Source organism: Chiloscyllium plagiosum, chromosome 3 (assembly GCF_004010195.1).
Source record: "Chiloscyllium plagiosum isolate BGI_BamShark_2017 chromosome 3, ASM401019v2, whole genome shotgun sequence".
Lineage (NCBI taxonomy): Eukaryota > Metazoa > Chordata > Chondrichthyes > Orectolobiformes > Hemiscylliidae > Chiloscyllium > Chiloscyllium plagiosum.
In genome coordinates this window covers 41,597,136-41,616,233 of record NC_057712.1, presented here as the reverse complement: position 1 = coordinate 41,616,233, position 19,098 = coordinate 41,597,136, and the positions used below count along the sequence as shown (strand labels likewise).

Below are 19,098 nucleotides of genomic sequence, written 5' to 3'. Positions count from 1 at the left end.
GGATAAATAGACAAAGTCTTTTCCCTGGGGTCGGGGAGTCCAGAACTAGAGGGCATAGGTTTAGGGTGAGAGGGGAAAGATATGAGAGAGACCTAAGGGGCAACGTTTTCACGCAGAGGGTAATACGTGTATGGAATGAGCTGCCAGAGGAAGTGGTGGAGGCTGGTACAATTGCAACATTTAAGAGGCATTTGGATGTGTATATGAATAGGAAGGGTTTGGAGGGATATGGGCCGAAGGCTGGCAGGTGGGACTAGATTGGGTTGGGATATCTGGTCGGCATAGATGAGTTGGACTGAAGGGTCTGTTTCCATGCTGTATGTCTCTATGACTCTATGACATTTAACCTATACCCTCTTGAACTCCCCAATCCCGGGGAAAAGACTGTTTGCCTATCCATGCCCCTCATGATTTTATAAATGGCTATAGCGTCACTCCTCCAATGCTCCAGGCAAAATAGCACCAGTCTATTTAGTCTCCCCCTATAGCTCAAACCCTCCAACGCTGGCAACATCATTGTAAATCTTTTCTGAATCTTTTCAAGTTTCACAACATCCTTCCGATTGGAAGGAGAGCAGAATTGCACACAATATTCTAAAAGTGGCCTAATCAGTGTCCTATACAGCTGCAACATGACCTCCCAACTCCTATACTCAATACACTGACCAATAAAGGAAAGCATACCAAACACCTTCTTCGCTATCCTGTCCACCAGTGACTTCACCTTCAAGGAACTATGGACCTGCACTCCAAGGTCTCTTTGTTCAGCAACACTCCCCAGAACCTTACCATTAAGTGTACAAATGCTGCCCTGATATCCCTTTCCAAAATGCAGCACCTCACATTTGTCTAAATTGAGGTCCATCTGCTACTCCTCAGCCCATTGGCCCATCTGATAATTGTACTCTGAGGTAGCCATCTTCACTGTTCACTACACCTCCAATTTTAGTGTCATCTGTAAACTTACTAATGAAACCTCTTATGCTCACATCCAAATCATTTATATAAATGATGAAAAGTAGTGGACCCAGCACCGATCCTTGTGTCACCACACTGGTCACAGGTCTCTAGTTTGAAAATCAACTCTCCACCACCAGCCTTTGTCTTCTACCTTTGAGCCAGTTCTGTATTCAAATGGCTAGTTTTCCCTGTATTCCAGGTGATATCATCTTGCTAACCAGTCTACCATATGGAACCTTGTCATATACCTGACTGAAGTCCATATAGATCACGTCCACTGCTCTGCCCTGATCAATCCTCTTTTTCTTCAAAAAACTCAATCAAGTTCATGAGACACAATTTCCCACACACAAAGCCATGTTGACTATCCCTAATCAGTCCTTGTCTTCCCAAACACTTGTAATTCCAGTCCTTCAGGATTCAATGCAACAATTTGCCCACCACTGATGTCAGGCTCACCGGTCTATACTTTTCAGAGTTTTCCTTATCACCTTTTTTTAAATAGTGGCACCACATTAGCCGATCCCCCGTCTTCTAATACCTCACATGTGGCTATTGATGAGACAACTATCTCAGCAAGAAGTCCAGCAATAACTTCCTTAGCTTCCTACAGAGTTCTAGGGTACATCTGATCCTGTCCCAGGGATTTAACCACTTGTATAGGTTTTAAGATGTGCAGCACCTCATCCTCTATAATATGGACATTTTACAAGATGTTGCTATTTATTTCCCTGTGTTCTATGTCTTTCATATCCTCTTCCATAGTAAACACTGTTGCAAAATACTTGTTTAGTATCTCCTCCATTTCCTGCGGTTACACACATAGGCAGCCTTGATGATCTTCCAGGGACCCTATTCTCTCCCTAATTACCCTTTTGTACTTAAGGTACTTGTCGAATTGCTTTGGATTCTCCTTAACCCTATTTGCCAAAGCTATATCATGTCCCATTTTTTGCCTCCTAATTTCCCCGTTGAGTATACTCCTACTGCCTTTTTACTTTTGTCGGGATTCACTCAATCTCTGCTTGACATATGCTTCCTTCTTTTTCTTAATCAAAACCTGAATTTCTCTATTCATCCAGTGTTCCCTACACCTACCAGCCTTGCTCTTCACCTCATCAGGAACATACTGTCTCTGGACTGTCATTATCTCAATTCTGAAGGCTTCCCATTTTCCAGCTGTCCCTTTACCTGCAAACATCTGTCTGCAATCAACGTTTGAAAATTCTTGCCTAATACCATCAAAATTAACCTTCACCAACTTAGAACTTTAACTTTTAGATCAGGTTTATTTGTTTCCATCACTGTTTTATATCTAATAGAATTATGGTCACTGGCTCCAAAGTGCTCCCCCATTGATACCTCAGTCACCTGTCCTGCCTTAATTCCCAACAGTAAGTTAAGTTTTGCACCTTCTCTAGCAGGTACATCCACAGACTGAATCAGAACATTTTTGTGTACACACTTAATAAATTCTCTCCTTCTAAGTCCTTAACACCATGGCAGTCTATGTTTGGAAAGTTAAAGTCCCCTACCATAAATATCCTATTATTCTTACAGATATCTAAGATCTCCTTACAAATTTGTTTCTCAATATTCTGCTGACTATTGGGGGGTCTATAGTACAATCCCAATAAGGTGATCATCCCTTTCTTATTTCTCAGTTCCACCCAAATAATTTTCCCTGATGTACTTGCAGGAATATCTTCCATAAATGCAGCTGTAATGTTATCCCTAATCAAAAATGCCCCCCTTTCTATCCTTCCTTTGGCATCCATACCTTGGAACATTAAGCTGCCAGTCTTGTCCATTCCTGAGCCATGTCTCTGTAATTGATATGATATTCCTGTCCCTTTTGGTGCAGTTCCCTTGCATGAGAAATATAATCATGGATAACAATTCCAATTTACAGGAATGGTCCCTTAGCTGTTGACAATGTGAGCTAGCTGCAGAATTCAACTCTGTTCTGAAGATACCTGTTCCTACTCCTGACGCATACCTCTTCCCATTCTGAATATCCCACCAAAGTGTCAGCTCGTGCACAAAGTCTGTGGCAGCTTAATTCTGCTTAACAAAGTCGTAGCAGCAATTGATATTCAACACCCAATTTTCCAGGTTGCGGGGCAGAAATTTTATCTCGTGTTAAGCCCATCCACTAAGGTAACATCAAAGTCTCAGTCACTTGTAAAGTAGTAGCATCTCCATGCCACTAATCTGGCCATGACTTGTACAATAAGTTCAATCTAAAGTGCATTTTAACAAGGAAAGATATCACATGCAAAAGGTATAAAAAGAAAAAAATGGATGGACAAAGGAGGAAATATTACAAGGGTGTCAAAGACCTTGATTAAATAGCTAGGCCTTAAGCCTTAACAGATCAGTGACCAAAAGCGTGGTCAAATAGATAGATTTTAAAATAACATCTTAACTGGAAAAACATGAAGTGATTTATTTTGGAAGATGGAATTTGAATGCAGATTATAGGGTTAAAGGCAGGATTCTTAGCAGTGTGAAGGAATAGAGGGATCTGGAAGCCCACGTCTATAGACCCCTCAAAGTTGCCACCCAAGTTGATTGGGTTGTTAAGAAGGCGTATGGTGTGTTGGCTTTCATTAGAGAGGGTATGCAGTTTAACAGCTGCGAGGTTATACTGTAGCTCTATAAAGCCCTGGTTAGACCATACTTAAAATAGTGTTCAGTTCTGGTCGCCTTATTATAGAAAGGATGTGGAAGCTTTAGAGAGGGTGCAGAGGAGATTTACCAGAATGCTGCCTGGACTGGGGAGCATGTCTTATGAAGAAAGATTGAGGGAGCTAGGGGAATTTCTCATCGGAGTGAAGAAGGATCAGGACTTGATAGAGGTGTACAACATGATGACAGGCATAGATGGAATAGATAGTCAGAGACTTTTTCCAAGGGTAGAAATGGCTTTCACGAGGGGTCATCATTTTAAGGTGATTGGAGGAAGGTTTAAGGGAGATGTCAGAGGTACGTTCTTTACACAGAGAATAGTGGGTGTGTGGAATGCACTGCCAGCAGTGGTAATAGAGTCAGATATGTTAGGAACATTTAAGTGACTCTTCGATAGGCAAATGGATGATAGTAAAATGAAGGTTGTGTGGGTTAGTTTGATCTTAGAGTAGGATAAAAAGTCGGCACAACATTGAGGACCATAAGGCCTGTACTGTGTTGTACTATTCTGTGTTCTCTACATTCTATGTTAATTAAGGGAAGTGGAGAGGTGGAGGAGCCCAAAGTGTTGGGTTAGACAACTGAAGGAAAGTATGTTGTAGGGCTGAGGTGGTCATTGATGCCTGGTGAGAAATCTGTTTCAATGTCCAGAGCTTATTTGAACAACTTAATGTATCTTTTTACTTCGAGATAGGCCTTGCTGGAATTCTCACAGAATTCTCCGACATTTCTTGCCACAGCCCACATTGTTCTGGTCCCTATAGGATTTACCCACTATTTATTCCATGTGGTTGGTTTTTCAGATTTACCTAACCAGTCTTAACCAGGAACAGGAAAAGGGAACAGGAAAAGCCAAGGCTAAGAAGAGATCTAAGTTTGAAAGTGATGGGCAAGAGTTGTGGATGAGACAGAGGATTGGGGATGTGAAGTGGAAATTAGTAGTCTTCATGATGGAGAAAATACAAGGTCAGGAACAGAGATCAGGATCAAATAGAGTGCAGAAGTATAAAAATATGGAGTTGGTGGTGTCGTTAAAAATGTCAGTTGTCTTCATAATGTTAAATCACAGTCATCCATGACTGAACATTACACAAGCAATCTGATCACATGCAGGGGCAGTGGAAGCTGCAGGAGATAGAGCTGAGTATTGTTGGTGGCCCTATGAAACTTGACCCTGCTATTTAGATGGTGTTGCTGAGGGTGGAATGTAAATGAGGAAGAGTATGGAGTTAGATGTAAATCTTTGGAGAACCCCAAAGTGAATGATCTGGGAGCAAGAAGAGTAGCCTTTGCTTAAGACTGGTTAGGTAAATCTGAAAAACCAACCACATAGAATAGTGGGTAAATCCTATAGGGACCAGAACAATGTGGGCTGTGGCAAGAAATGTCGGAGAATTCTGTGAGAATTCCAGCAAGGCCTATCTCGAAGTAAAAAGATACATTAAGTTGTTCAAATAAGCTCTGGACATTGAAACAGGTTTCTCACCAGGCATCAATGAATTATGTATTAAGGAGTTTATTGATTGTTAACAACCTTATTAACTGGATATCTCACCTCACAGCTTCCTATCCTGCTATCAACCACAAACAAACTAGACGTTAAAGATTCGTGACAATGCAAGTCAAAGGGGGTACCTGGTGATATCAGCTCACTGCTGACTGTGAACGGCACCCAGAGTGGGCAGGGTAGTGTCTTAACCTGTAAGGGAGGGCTGTGTAAAACTCACTAATGTGAAGTCCTTTACTGAGTGAGAAGGCTACACACAGACTCCTGCACTGTGCAGGACACAGAGCTGCAGAATCCCTAATCCCTGGTGATCCTCTTGAGTTGTGCTGTACACCTCCCTAACCCAGACATTGCAGACGACTTCATTTAACTTCAACAGGTTCTGTCTGGATGCATCACTACCTGGTATGGCAACTGTACCATTCAAGATTGGAGACAGTTACAGAGAGTGGTGAACTCGGCCGGAAAATCACAAAGGCCAACCTCCCATCTATAGAATCCATCTGCCTGGTCCGCAGTCAAGGAAAGGCTGCCAGCATTCTCAAAGAGCCATCCCACCCTGGTAATGTTTTTCTACAACCTCTACATCGAGGAGAAGGTACAGAAGCCTGAACATACGCAGCAGTCGATTTCGAAACAGTTTTACTCTATTGTTGTTAGAATACTGAATGGACTGATAAACTCTTAACATTCATCAGTACCTGTGTTTTTGTTTTTGCCACTGTTTACCTATTATTTACTTATCTATGCTATTTAACAATATGATCTGCCTGTATTGCTTGCAAGACAAAGCTGTTCAAGTGCCTCGGTACACATGACAATAAATTCAATTCAATTCAATTCATCACTTTTAGACACAGAGGCCAGGGAAAGAATAGAACCATTTGACCATGAGAAACAATGGTGCCAGTAGAACCGTTTGCCCTCTATCAGCCTTGTTCCTCTTGCTTTCACATGCTGCAGCAGGCTGTCAACACAAACATCGCTCCATGGTACATTCTGAATGGACATGAAGCTGATCACCATGCTGGAACATTTACATTTGAATCTACACAGAAACTCAAATAGTTCGACTGCACAACCAATAATATTTTTGCAAACAAGATACTTTTCATACAGTGTGCTGTCACCTGTGTCACCAAAGTGCCCTCAAAACATTTTTTTTCTTTCTTTACCTCGCACCACATTTCAGTGTTGCCCCGGGTTCTACAGCTGGGATGTAGGGGGCCTGCTCAGCCGTGGTACTTATTGATCCTATAGCTTTGCTGGGATGGCCCTGGGGTTGTTTGAGTTTAGATAGCTCAAACATGCTGATGGTCTTCTTGCCAGAAGAAGGTGGATCATCCTTGGCTTCAACTTTCAAGGATTGGAGGGGGCAGGCGGGGTGGAAATGGGAGTCCTGGCCAACTCTGGAGTGTCCCGAGAGGAGACTTCTGAGCAGCCTGTGTGTGTGGAACTTCCTTGGCTATGTGCCTCCTGACGCCACCCTGTTTCCTTATGAGGAGGGCACACCTGGCCTACTCACCAGGTCCCCTGTATCACTGTCATCATGCCTTCAGTCCTGTGAACCAATGTCTGGGATGAAGAAGTGCGGGCCTGTTGCCCCTTGACAACAGACCTTGAGGACCCTGATACTGGCTCTCCATGGCAATGTGTCCTTGGAAGCAAATCAGACAGTCTCTTGACTGAAGGACCTGGGCCTCTGTAGCACAGTTTCTCTGTGATGAGGGTCATTACATCCCACATCCCTGTCTGCCACTCCTGTTCCGTCCTTTGCATGTCAATGAAGTCCCTGATTGCCAACACCACAGGGTCCTCTCTTGCATGGAGCCAAGCTGATGGCTGATCTCTGGCAGTCCTCTGAGTGCCAGTGGCTTGGGCCATTTCTTTCCCAGCCAGCTTGGGAGCTGTCACAGTGACCTGCTGACTAGCTAGAGCTCCCACACTTTCTAAAGCTAATGTTCCCACTGAGGTTTCAGTATCTGAGCTGGTGGTGCATACAGAAGACAACCTTGCTGAAGATTCCTCTGAGCTGTCTGACTTCACTTCTTCAGATGTCAAGGAGATATCTTCAGGTGAGTCAAGGATAAAAGAGTTCAGTGAATTTTTTTTTTGAAGTAAGGATAGATGACATGCTCTAACGTGGAGGACAATACCAGAGGAGAGGAAAGCATTTTAGATGTAGAGAGTTGAGTGGTCAACATTTTGTTGAGACATGCATTCAACAAGCAAGCAGCACGTAGCATGGACAAGCTAATCACAAATGGAAGATACAGGAGGATTTAGAGATTACGGTAGGTCAGGAGTAAAGTGAATAATTTAATTTGTCCAAGAGTAACATACATCAGCTGGGCACAGCTGTTGAATGTATGTCTGGTTCCATGACTTGAGCCCATAATCTGAACTGACATTGCAGCACGGCACAAAGGAAAATGTGATATTAGCGAAGGTGGAGGCTTTTGATCTGACAATTGAGTGCAGGTTTTACAAAAAGAACCATAAAGGCCAAATGAACCCAAAATCCTATTTGGAGAGGGATTGATCGTAAAACTAAAAAGGTAGAGGAGTTCTGGAGGAAGGTGCCACTCCTCTTTTCTCCCATTCATCCTGTGTATTCTTCTTTTTCAGATAACAATGCAATTCTCTCTTGTGTGACTCAAATGGACCTCCCTCTACCATACTCTCAAGCAGACCATTCCAGATCCTAACCACCCAAGCACACTCTCATTTTATCCTTTGCCTGGCCACATCCTTCGCTGCCCCCACAAATTTATAACAGTACAATTTATAAAAGTGACATAAAGCTTGAATCACAGCTGGAGGAGAGGGTACTCATACCATGTTGACTTTCACATAAATGTTATCTTCCAGACTCAGAAAAGGGACAGTCGTCCATTTCTCCTTATAACTTTCATCTTTGAAAAGTATCATTGAAATAGAGAAGTTCCCATCTTCAGTATTCAATGTAATAGTTCTAGAACAAGCAAAGTGAATTAGCACTGAAACACATTTTCACATGTCATGCCAAAAGGTTTTTATCAACTTCAAACACAGAGCAGTTACCTGATGTCAATACTTATCTTGTTTTCAGCATTGAGCTGCTGTACAATATAGTTCATTGGGTATCTACAGGCAAATGTGATGTTGACGTAGTTTCTGGTGATAATGGCAGAGCTGTTGTTCTGTATTGTATTACTAAACATGATGTACAGATCATCTGAAGTCTGAAATCAATACAGCAATTTTTTAAAAAGAGCATTAATTTACAACAAATAAATTAAGACAGATGAGAGGGCATTTGACCATCTAACCCCAACAACCTAACTTTTCCAACTTAGCACAACCTTCTTCCCCATCAACTATAAGATGCAAGGCCATTCTCCCAGCACATTAAAACTGATCTTTAGTTTAATAACATTCAAAGTCCATTCCTACAGCACCTTACCCCAGACCATCATGCATTCCTCTGATGCATTCAGTCTTCCATTAAAGTACATGCCTCTAGTACATCGAGGAGTACATTTTATCATGGATATGAAATGGGCAATACCAGCTTGGTCACTGCAGTCGAGTGAAGTGAAGACCTGGTGCTTCATGGCTGATCCACTATCATCCACTTTACACCATATCATAGGTAAATCTTTACCCTTAGGTCTCCTATTAAAATTCCGTTCTTCAAATACACCAATTCCCTCGCATAAGACTAATCCTCTAGTACATTCATTCATTATTAATGTTTATAACCCTGTCTACTACTAGATTAACTTCCACCAAAACCCAGTCAGGGATCTGGAGTAGTAGAAGGCTAGAAGTTGTTATATTGGTTGCTGAGCTCATGCTAGTTTGTCTGCCTTCTGTGATTTTTTTTTCTTCTCTCATAGGAGATAAGCATCATTGGCAGGCAACATTTATTGATGAAGGGCTTTTGCCTGAAACATCGATTTTCATGCTCCTTGGATACTGCCTGACCTGCTGTGCTTTTCCAGCACCACTCTAATCTTGACTCTGATCTCCAGCATCTGCAGTACTCACTTTCGCCTAGGCACCATTTATTGCCCATCCCTAGTTGCTCATGATACTGTGGTGGTGAGCTGCCTTCTTGAACTGCTGCAGTCCATGTGCCATCAGTAGACCCATAACGCTGTTAGGGAGGGAATTCTAGGACTTTGACCCAGCGACAGTGAAGGAACAATGATATATTTTCAAGTCAGTAGCTTGAAGGGGAACTTGCAGGTGGTAGTGTTCTGTGATGATGATGCTCTTTTAACAGGTTATGTTGTCCTTGTTTTTTTTTTGTCAGGAGATCGTAAATACGCAGGTTCCAAAATGTCTGGGTTTATCTACTTGAGGAAGCTTTAAGAGAAAACAATTGCACAATGAAAGGGGAATGGCCAGTTTTCCCAGCTCAGCTTTTCTCTGATTTGGGTTTTAACAGTTGGGCTGGTCAGAGCAAGCAGTCAGTCAGTTTTGAGGCTGTTGGTCAAAGAAACAGTTACATGGAAGAAGGTGTTCCATGTTGAATCTCTCTGCTGTCTCTCTCTCTCTCTGACATCTCTTTTGTGAGATCCTGAGTTTGATTCTTCCTTTTTTGCAAAGGGGTGATTATGGGGATTGTTGCAAATATTTGGAACAGCATCATTAAGTTCGGATTGTCTGTTGCATTTTTAAGTAAAGTTATTCTATATTCCATTCTCTTGTGTTTGTGTTTCATTCATCTTGAAAATAAATTCTATTTTGTTTAAAACTAAATTGTTGGCCCAGATGCATCACTCCTGCTTAAAACAACTAGAAAAGTTTGGGTTTGGGCTACCTTCTTAAAATGTTTTGAGGGGGTCTGGCCTGGTCCATAACAGTTCCCATGTATCTGCTGCTCTTGTCCTTCTGAGTGGAAGTGGTTGTGTGTTTAGAAGATGCTGTCTCAGGATCTTTGGCTACTTTCACATACATTGAAAGTGTTGCCATTAGGGCAAGGTTTTGCAGAACACAAGCTGTTGGTACTACTGCATTTGCGAATTTGGAGAGGCACTGGATCCCTTTAAATGGTGTGCTCCACAGCAATATAAGATTTGTTGTGGACATCATTATAATTTTTTGCTGAATAGTGAAGAGAATACAAGTAAATGGTCATTAGCCAGGCCAGCAGGAATAATCTGGCTATTAAGCAATCGGCTAGGTCAATCTCCCTCTCCCTGAAGCTCAACAAAGTTCCTTAGAGTGAAGGGATCATGGCATCATACTGAACTCACAAAGGTAATATGAACTTGAGTTTGAAGAACTGGGCATTAATGTTCCTGACAACTCAGAAGTAGAAGGATTTGGTAATCAATGGAATAAATAAGAGAGTCTTTATGAAGACTTGTGGTAGGTTAGTGGAGTGGGTAAATATAGATGACTTTTTTAAAAATGACAGTACCATTTCTTTGCTCCCATGCACAGACAGCCATCTTTTATTTTGTAAATTCCGACAACGAATATGTTTCTCATTAATAAGTTAATTTTAATGCATGAACTTGGATCTTTGCAAACCCACAGGATCCTCAATGAACTATCTCCATATCAAGAATTGTTACCTGCTTACTCTTGTCCGTCCTGAGGGTTTTGTTAATTTAATGAGGGAAGAATAATCTCACTTCATGGCACTGATGTGAACTGCGAGTCAATATTGCATTTCTGTAACTCTGCCAATCTTTCATCATCAAAATACAGCAGTGAGAAGTTAAAGGGACTGTACCATAATGGTGCCACAATCTGAAAGATTGGTCTTTACTCTGAACACGTAGAAATCTTCAGTCTCCAACCCATGGCATTCAGGATTATTCAGATGTAAATCCCAAATCTGGAAGGAGTCAAAGATTTGATAAATCTAGCTGGAATTGCAAATGTTCAGATACCAACACTTTACTATCACTGTCAGTGTTTACTAATAAGATTGACACTGTTTTGATGTTGAATTTTGGTGTCAGACAATAACTCACAATATGTTAAAATAACTCAACAAGAAGGAGAAGCTTGCAGCTCTGCCTGTGGCTGCCTCCACATGCATGTTTACCCTATTCTCCAAGGTTAGACACTCAGTAATTTAGAACAAGGGTGTGAGAAAACTAAATTAAATGTGTAGAAGAAATAAAGGCACATATCACCAGTGCACTGTCCTGTGGAAATCACAGCGCTTTCTTGCCAGCACTCTCCTGGGGCAGTGGAGGGAGCACGAGTTGGCATGGAGATATAAGGGGCTATCAGGATTAACTGAAGAGTGAGGCACTCGAAGGTTAGGGCTAAAAGGCAAAACTGTATCTAAAAGAATAATGGCAAAGTCTCAGAGAACTAAAGTGGGCCTACTAACCATCCCAGCTTAGGACTCCTCCAGCTCTGTGTATTCTAGGAATTGCTTCCTGTACCACTGAATTCAACTCTCACACACATCCATATCCCTGCCCTCACCCCAGAGTTTAATGGGACTCTTTAATTTGACTGGGTCTGTTGACTTGGGAAATTTCTGTCCCTTAATCTCCTAAATAACCATACATTTTTCAATGGAGGTTTAATTTTCTTTATGGATCCATATGGTTTCAACTGACACATTTCCTGCATAACCCATATACAGTGCACTATATCATCACTTTTCATTGCTGTTCTGTCACAGACTAGGTATTCAAGGTCCTTCCATAACAACGGGTGTTAGGTGTTTCTCATTTACCTGAAGGATCTATAAACTATCTCACAAAGGGCCCTCATGTGGTGCAGTGGTAGTGTACCTACCCTTGGACCAAGGGACCCGGTTTCAAGTCCCACCTGCTTCAAAGGTGTGTAATAACATCCCTGAATAGGTTAATTAGAAAAATAAGTTAACTTTTTTTTTAAAAATCAAATAGCTCACTAGAGGAGTTTTGTGGAACTTTGGTAGTATCCCTACCTCTGAGCCAGAAGGCCAGATCAAGTCCTACCTGCTCCTCAGGTGTGCAATACCATCTCTGAACAAACTAGATTTTAAAAATCAAATGGTTCACTAAACAAAAGTAAATCAAATAGCTCATTCTCTCACAGTAGTTCCCATTTAACAAATGAAAGTGTTTTATCTTGATGCTGTTATAAAACCAGAAGAACAATCTTATACAATATTAACATGACTTTTTTCAATCCTTTACTACAGAGCAATAATTAAACAAAATTGGAAAACATGAACTGAAGACTGTCCAGTAACAAGTGAATGTCATGTATATAGTTAGATAACTCAGTCTGCACATTTATATATTCACTGCAGTGTTTATCTTGATCACCTTGCCCTTTCATTATTTACTCACATACACTGGAGGATTCTTCATTAAGAAGAAATATTTGGGGATTTCCACTTCCATCAAGTCCTTGGTGCACATTACTGTTTCATTGATTTCTAAAGAAACAGAAGATGGATTTAATTGTTATATATCAACTGTAAACAAGAAATGTGTGGTTTCTGAGGCAGCGGGGACCTGACCAGGCACAGAAATGTAAAGAAAGCAAATATTGTGGATGCTTGAATTCTTTAACAAATTTAAACAACGCTGGAGAAACCAAGCAGGTATGGCAGCATCTGTGGAGAGAGAAACAGAGTTAATGTTTTCAGTTCAGTATAACTCTTCTTCAGAACTGTGCAGAAAGGAACATAGTGATAAAATAAATCAGCCCTGGAGATTAGATGAAGCAAAGCTACTTATAAAGGCATCTGTTTAATAATGACTGCACTTTAAAAAAGGTGCTTTACTTCATTAGCTTTATAGAGTTTCAGACATGTTCTGAAGTTGATAAAGGCACTTATCTTTCTTTACTTTCTCTGCTGCAGTCAAGAGCCGGTGAGGTTGGGAAAAGGCGAAGGTGGGGAGAGAGATAGAAAGCTCATGTTTATTGGTGGGAATATTATGATGAATTAGAGGTCAAAACTGCAAACAGTGTATAGGTGGTTGCCCTTGGGTATGTTGGAGGGCAGATGCTGGAAAGCCAGCAAGGAGGCCATTGGAGTGTGGCAGTGACAAATGTATGGGCTTAGTAAAAATGGAATTGAAATAAGAATAGAGGTGTGGAGCAGCATGTAGAGGGGAGAAGTGTTTTTAGAAAGGAAAGATGTGGGGGCCAATCCACCTATCCTGCACATTTTTGGAATGTGGGAGGAAACTAGAACATCTTGCAGGGTGGCACAGTGGTTAGCACTGCTGCCTCATAGCACCAGGGTCCAAAGTTCAATTCCAGCCTCGGGTGACTGTGTGGAGTTTGTACATTCTCCCTGTGTCTGCGTGGGTTTCCTCCCACAGTACAAAGATGAGCAGGCCAGGTGAATTGGCCATGCTAAATTGCCCATAGTGCTAGCTGCATTAGTCAGAGGGAAATGGATGTGGGTAGGTTACTTTTCGGAGGGTCGGTGTGGACTGGTTGGGCCAAAGGGCCTGTTTCCACACTGTAAGTAATCTAATCTAAAATCTATGCAGACACAGGGAGAACATGCAAACTCCATAGAGATTGTTGCCCAAGGCTAGGGATCGAACCCAGGTCCCTAGTGCTGTGAAGCAGCAGTGCTAACCACTGAGCCACCGTACTGCATGACTCTGCTGAACTTAGGAACAATGCCTGCCTTTGGTCCTTCCAATGTACAGTTGAAGGAAATTGTGATTAATCAAAAAATTGTTGTCAGGCAGCTAGTACAGCAGTAAAGCTGACAGGAATGTTAGTGAGGTCGAACTAGGTGTCATGATATAACACAGAACAGAAGGAGATGACTTGGTTCATTGTGTCTGGATCAATTCTTTGGAAAAGCTATCCAATTAATTTTGCTTCCACTCACTCTTCCATTAGACATGAAAAAAATTGCCCACTTTGCAACTCTCAAATGAAAGTTCTTATTGTATATGTTTCCAACACTATATCAGGCACTGCATTCCAGATCATTACACCTCACTGCTAAAGAAGTTTCTTCAAAAATGAAAACAGAAAATGCTGGAGAAACTCAGCAGATCTGGCAGCACCTGTAGAGAGGGAATCAGAACTGACATTTTGAGTTCAGTATTTGATTCCACAGTATTTTGACCTTACTTGAGTATTTCTTCTGGTTTATTTGCCAATGAACTTAGATATACCTCTGCAAACTGCTTTTCCTTACTTTATCAAAAACATTTAGGATTTTGTACAAGGTCAAGGTCAAATCCCTTGACCTATGCTTTATAGAGAATATATTGGTTTCTCAAATATGGAGGCAAAATACTGGGGTGCAGGAAATCTGATATAAACTCTGAAAATACCGGAAATGTTCAACAGGTCAGGCAGCATCTGTGGAGAGAGAAAGAAAGATTTCAGGTCAATTGCTTTTTTTCCTCAAATGAAAAAAAGATTGAAGATGTATCAAGCAGGAAAAGAGAGGATTAGAGGAAAAACAGAAAGGATGGAGTATGATCGGGTGGAAAAGAAGAAAGATTGAATGACAAAAAGATGATGATGCAAGAAATTGATGTTGGGACAGGAAATAATCGTTGGGTCCAGAGGAAGGTTAAAGGATAGCAGCGTAGATCATTACCAGAATCTATTGTTAAATAAAATGGGAGCAGTGATTGTAATCTGAAATGGTTAAACTCCACATCAATTACCCAGTCCACATTTGGTATCCTGAATGTAGAGGAGACAGCATTGAGCCGCATTGAGAATGGCAAATATATTAAATGGAATGAGAAGAAGTACAAGTAAATCACTGTTTCATCTGGAAGGAGTTTGAGAGGCTTGGATAGTGGAAAGAGAGGAGATAAAAGGATGGCTGCTGCACCTTTAGACGGGATGGAGCCAGAAAAAAGGAGGTGGTATTGTAGGTGGTTGAAAAATGGATCAGGGCATCAAACGGGAAGGAAAAGATGAATTACTAAAAGAAAAGGAGGAGATGAATTGTTGGAAAACTGACCCAATAAAAAAAGCTTCTCCAGTCTCTCCATGTGACTGAAGTCTTTCAGCCTGGTCCAATTCAAAGAAATATTGCCTGAACCCTCTCCAAATACTTTATATCCTTCTTTACATGTGATGCTCAAAACTGTTTGCAATATGCCAGTGGGACCAATTTAGTGTTTTATAACTTCCTTTTTTGTATTCTATATTTAGCTATGGCTCCTATGAGTTATTGAAATATGTATAGAACCAACCTGCTGCTCACAATTGAAGCGACATATAATATGAACCAAGCACGTCAGTCTTGCCTTGACAGGAACCACTTTCACTTGAGAATGCTACATAGTCAGAGATGCTGTCCTTCAGATGAGATTTTAAAAACATTTGCCCTCTTAAATAGATCTGAGATCCCATTGCACAATTTGAAAGAGGATGACTCTCCCCAAGCCCTGCCCAGCATATCTCCCTCAACTGATATCACTAACCAAGATAACCTGGTTATTACCTTTCCAGCATTTATGTGTCCTAGCTGTGCCAAATTAACTTTCTCATTAAATAAAAGTGAGCACACTTCAAAATGTACTTACTTTGCTGTAAAACATTTTGGAATGTTGTATGGAGATGAAAAGTGCTGCATAAATCAAAACTTCTTCTACGAATAGGAGTAGACCATATCACAGCAGTCCCAAGGAGGGGGTGTTTAAAACAGGCAGTGGAGGCCAATGGTGTGCCCAACAATGTTAAATGCTGAAAAGACGTCTTGGGAGAACAAGGCGGAATAACATGTTATGGCTGTAGTCCAAGAGTCTGTTACCTAGACTAGGGCTATAGTTATGAAAGTTAGCTCGCTGAGCTGGAAGGTTTGTTCCCAGCCGTTTCGTCACCATGACTAGGACTATATTGATGCTGCAAGATGCAGTGAAAACAAACTGATTATAGGAAAGATGGACATGCCACTGGCAAAGAAAAACACACTCCAGGACCTCAGAAATGAAAAAAGGTAACAGAGATGGGGCAATATCTGGAAAAGATGAGACAGGTGAATGTGAACTGGGGAAGGAGTCCAGTTCTTTTGAACAATTTGTTGCCCATTTTTCACTGGTTTAAAGGGAGGGCAACAAGAGATCCACAATGAATGAGTTGGAGGTAAACAGCCAGATCGAGCAGGGACTAGTTGGAAAGCTTTCCAAGCAGTTGATCATAGAAATTGTGTCTGAACCAAAAGTCTGGAAAAGGAAAGAAGATTGACGAGGCTGCTTTTGCAGAGGCAACCGATAATACTCGAGAATAGTGTCCCATTAATAGCCAGTCAGCAGGAGTCTTGATTTGGCAAAGCCTTTCCCTTGCACTTTCCCATTTGCGGATTGCCTGTTCAACTGTTGATCCAGTGTTCCACTTCCTCTCTCCTACTCTCTTCTTGAAAATTCTGTCTCTTTTCCTCTTCTATGAGAGGTCCTTAAAGCCGACCTCATCACCTGTTCTAATGGCTCTGGACATAAGTGGGTGAAAAATTAATTTGACAATACTTCTCTGAAGTACCATGGGACATTTTATGATGCTAGAGGCAATATAAATGCCAGCTGCTGTTGTTGTACAGGCTGGATGTCAGAGGTCCTGTCTGAACAACACTGTGACTAGCCTAAACTGGCCAAGCCTATCAGGACTCCAGAAGCAATCACTCAGAATACTAATTGGCTGTTCTATATGAACACACAAACAATGGCAATATGGAGAGTCTTTGTTCCATCCAGCTTGTCTCGCACAAATAAGTTACCTTGCGACATTTCCAAATTGATCCAAATTCATCTATTACTACATCGTACCCACCTCCTTCCAGCCAGTTTAGATTTCATTTCTCACACAACCAGAGGTGCTGATTTTAAAGGGAAGCCACATCTAAAAAGGAGGTCTATGTTAGTATCCTTTGGGTTTCATTTGCCCACTAACCTGGCAACATTTTTAAAAACTAAAATCAAGTTTATAAAACATGACCTTCTATGAAGTCATATCGGGTGTTCCAAATCATCACTCTCTGTCCATATTGTACATTTTTTGATCCACTCAAACATGTCTCTCCTATTACTGAATAGGATACCTGGGTCCATCTCCAATTATAAATTCGATGGCAGCATTACCTTGTTATAGCATATGCGAATCACAGGGAGGAATTTAAGTGGTGTTCACAAACAGTGGCAGAAACACCCAATGAAACTGCAAGTCAAAAAGGAATTGGGTGGGGGAGGAGAAGATATGGTCCAAAAACTAAACAAGCTCACATAAACCACATCACAAATGATACTTAAAATCACTCCTGCTTCTTAGTAAACCCACATTAAAAGTGCTTTGCCCCAGGTTTGATGGTTGAACAATGCTGTCTCACTCAAAGTGTATAATGCTTCAGAATCCCCTCTACAGAAAAGATACACCACCCAAATATCTGCAGGTGAAATGTTGTATGGAGATATCAGCCTGGGCTCGGTAAAATGTACTCACCTTTGAGTCAGAAGATTGAGGATTAATTTGATTTGTACCTAAGCACTGTGGAAAATTTTATTTTGCAAGCAGTACAGGCAGATCCTAGCAAACAAGTACATAGAGATCATAGCATGCTTAGACAGAGTGAAGCATAAAAGATTATGGCTGCATAGGAGGTGCACAAAGCAAGATTAACATTAGCAAGACCAACATTATTTGAAGTTGGAAAGGTCCATTCAGCAGTCTAATAAAAGCAACAAGTCCCACTCTGCAGACTTAAGCGTGATCAACTAAAGCTAATGCTTTAGGTGCAGTGCTGAGGGAAGTGCTGCAATATTTAAGATGCTATCATCGGGACACATTAAACTGAGACCCTGTCTGCCTTGCAGGTGACTGTAAAAGATAACTTGACACATGTGAAAAAAAGCAGCATATCTCCTTGGTGTTCTGGTAAATATTAGCAAGTCATTGTCATGGAATCAATGATGTAGAATTTGCAACAACAAATATCACACTTCAATTTTGTAATTTGGAAAGTACTTTGGGACATCTTGAAGTCCATTCTTTTATCCTATCCTCACACCTCTACTACCACCAGGGGATATTAGGCCTCAGCTTCTTCATGGCATTTTCTGTTCTGTCAGTAAACTCACTCCTCTATCTGTACTGATTCCAATGGACCAGAATCTAAACCCTTTCTTTCCTACACCATCCTTAGATCCGCAAAATTCACAGCATTAGAATGACTGTTTCTGAACCAGATGGTGCAAAGCACTGACTATAAACTTGCAATCAATGTCTTGGAATTCCTGTTTCCTAATATACATAAATTTAATAATCGCATACTATGTAATTGCATCCATGTGCCCTGGCTTTCAATAAATTATTGAAAAGAATGCCATTCAGAGGTGAAGGCACATCATCTAATGATCACTTTATCTGACAAACATTGCAAATTCCAGAATATTTCGGCAAGAGAATTTTACCTGATTCAACTGCAATTATCGATTGGAAATTAAGAAATAGAGGTTAGATAAATATATAGATACATAAACACACAGACATATTAAAACATATATTGTAGATAAATAATAAGATAAATAGCAATGGCTTATAGATGGGTAACAAGAGCATTAATCAGACAGAGGTTCTAAATCAAAAGAATTGTTAACTGTGCTGAAGGGAACTGAAGTTGGCAGGAAGAGACACATCCTGAGGGCACTTCCAGGATGTTAGTAAGTTTTGGGATTGCTCACTATATTTTGTGGAAGTAGCTGAAAGAGACTTGTTGCTACTTTATCACAGTACTCACCCTTTGCTGCATCAGGAAACGATAAAGTCCATATTGGGAAAAGCACCAATACTAACAGCAAGTTTAAGCAAGCCATTGGAGTGCTGGTTAAATGCACAGTCTTGGTGTAAAGTGTTTAGATACTGAGTAAAGGATCAGCTTCTCCTTTCTTTGAAAAAACACTTAAATCACGAGTGGGTTTTTCAGCCTTAGTTCCTCACTTGGACCACATCCAGTTACGGAGATTCTGAAAATGAATAGAACAAGCTGGTGGGGACCC

The 19,098-nt window shown here is 41.0% G+C and overlaps 1 protein-coding gene across 1 annotated transcript in view; it reads right to left on the bottom strand.

Annotated features, from left to right (window-relative positions):
* si:dkeyp-110a12.4 (pancreatic secretory granule membrane major glycoprotein GP2) overlaps positions 1 to 16,836 on the bottom strand; it is a 37,203-nt gene extending 20,367 nt beyond the window's left edge. Inside the window, exons 1-5 of the mRNA XM_043687442.1 lie at positions 16,827 to 16,836; positions 12,460 to 12,548; positions 10,890 to 10,994; positions 8,222 to 8,382; positions 7,997 to 8,132 (exon numbers count right to left, since the gene is read on the bottom strand). Coding sequence (XP_043543377.1) covers positions 7,997 to 8,132; positions 8,222 to 8,382; positions 10,890 to 10,994; positions 12,460 to 12,548; positions 16,827 to 16,836 — 501 coding nt within the window. The remainder of the gene's footprint in view (positions 1 to 7,996; positions 8,133 to 8,221; positions 8,383 to 10,889; positions 10,995 to 12,459; positions 12,549 to 16,826) is intronic.
* Positions 16,837 to 19,098: the final 2,262 nt, after the last annotated feature.